General features: G+C 32.7%; 1 protein-coding gene across 1 annotated transcript; it reads right to left on the bottom strand.

The window, feature by feature from the left end:
• On the bottom strand, nucleotides 1-912 carry LOC142098627 (olfactory receptor-like protein OLF4). The gene has a single exon (XM_075181461.1). It carries the CDS (start codon nucleotides 910-912, stop codon nucleotides 1-3), a length of 912 nt encoding a protein of 303 aa, XP_075037562.1.
• Nucleotides 913-1,947: the final 1,035 nt, after the last annotated feature.

The raw sequence follows: 1,947 nt of genomic DNA, 5'->3' as shown, positions 1-1,947 counted from the left end.
CTATGACACTAATCTCTGAAGAGCTCTCTTTATTTCACTATTGCGCAAACTATATATGAGAGGATTTACCATGGGTGTTCCTGTTGTATACAGCACAGTAAAGATCTGTTGTAAGAAATTGTGTTGGTCTGATGGTGGTATCATATATGCGGATATGCAGGTAAGATAGTAGATGATCATGACGGTGAGGTGGGATGAGCAAGTGGAGAAAGCTTTTCTTCTTCCATCTCTTGATTTAATATGCAATATAACACTGATAATTTTTATATATGACATCACATTGCTCAAGAATGGACAAACACCGAATAACAATATGCCAACATATAAGATTATATAAAACATGTTTGAGCCAGAACAGGAGATGTTAACCAAAGCTTTAGGATCACAGAAAAACTGATGAATAGTAAGAAAATGACAGAATGACAGTTTAAGGACTGAAAATATACAATACATTGAATATAAACCTGCACAGAACCAGATGATAATCATCAGCAGGATACAGATTTTTTTGCTCAGTATTAGGTGGTAGAATAAAGGATGACAGATCGCAATGTATCGGTCATACCCCATCACAAATAAAAGTATATCTTCTGTGATGGCAGCTATACAGAAAAAGTACATCTGAGTGAAGCATTCTTGGAAGGACACTGTGCTATTCCCAGACCGTAAAATGTCCAGTAGTTTAGGGACAGTTGCTGTTGTATAACATACATCTACAAAGGACAAGTTACAGAGAAATAGATACATGGGGCTGTGTAAATGAGAATCCAAACATATAACTGTAATTATAACTATATTCACCAGTGCTCCAATCAGATATAGTAAGAAAAAAACACTAAAAATGATGGGCTTATCAGCTTTCATGGAAAATGGCAAAATGTGAAATTGTATTATAGAAGTGTCATTATCCATGAGATTCTGTCACTATTCTACAAGAAAATAATAATATGATGTAATAGATTATTATTAGAATAAAATACCACTTTCTGTGAAATATATACGAGATTAGAAGCAACTGAGAACTTCCATAACCAAGCAAAATGTTGAAACTACATACCACATAGTTTAATAAAGATCACGGAACACCAAGAGGACTTCTGATAGTCTAATACTGTAAAATATAATATACTGCTACAAAGAAGTTTTATAACCAAATAAAAGTATGAGGCTGTAATATACTTAAATTATTGAGTCTCCTCTTGAAAAGTTGCTTATTTTTGGTCTGTTAGTAAAGTATGCACATACTAAAAATTAAGGAAATTAAAGCAAGTTCATATTCCATTAATGCCCTTGTATCATAAAGAAGAATAGAAATTATACACTTTAAAATATCACCTGTGTGAACAAGGCGTTCATGTTTTTGGAAAAAATAATGTCACACTGATAGTACAATGAAGATATGGAGGATGTCCCACTCAATGACATTGTTCAGGAATAAATAAGGGTTACACAACACAGCAGCATTTCAAATTACTATTACACTAAAAGCATAGTATAGTACTATTTCTAAGTTGTATTTCTAAAACTCCCAGAGGTATATTTACTATACTGTGGTTCTGTAGAACAACCGATTCCCGGCACTTTGAAGTCATTTTTTAAAACAGTACTTTTATTAAAGACAAAGCCCATCTGGTTTGGTCTTTAAAAAATCATTGTTTGAAGAAAATGACTTCAAAGGGCCAGGAATTGGCGGTTCTACATAAATATACCCTTCAGTCTCAGTGGCTCCCCTGCAGGATTTTCTCCTAGAAAACCTGTTTAAACAAGTCAAATATTATCATATTATAGCAATTATTACCTAAATGCCAATACCAATAGTACTTCCAATTGGTTGATCTACCATTGAGTATGGTAGTGCTTTTTTTACATAACTGATAACAATATGAGAATACAATTAAATTTGCAGAAATAAATATATAATTTGTTGTCATAGAGATCATCAATAAA

This window comes from Mixophyes fleayi, chromosome 7 (genome assembly GCF_038048845.1).
Source record: "Mixophyes fleayi isolate aMixFle1 chromosome 7, aMixFle1.hap1, whole genome shotgun sequence".
NCBI lineage: Eukaryota > Metazoa > Chordata > Amphibia > Anura > Limnodynastidae > Mixophyes > Mixophyes fleayi.
This window is presented reverse-complemented; position numbering and strand designations above follow the sequence as displayed.

Coding starts and splice junctions, on each gene's coding strand:
- LOC142098627 (XM_075181461.1), bottom strand. CDS start 912: ATGGATAATGACACTTCTATAATACAATTTCACATTTTGCCATTTTCC.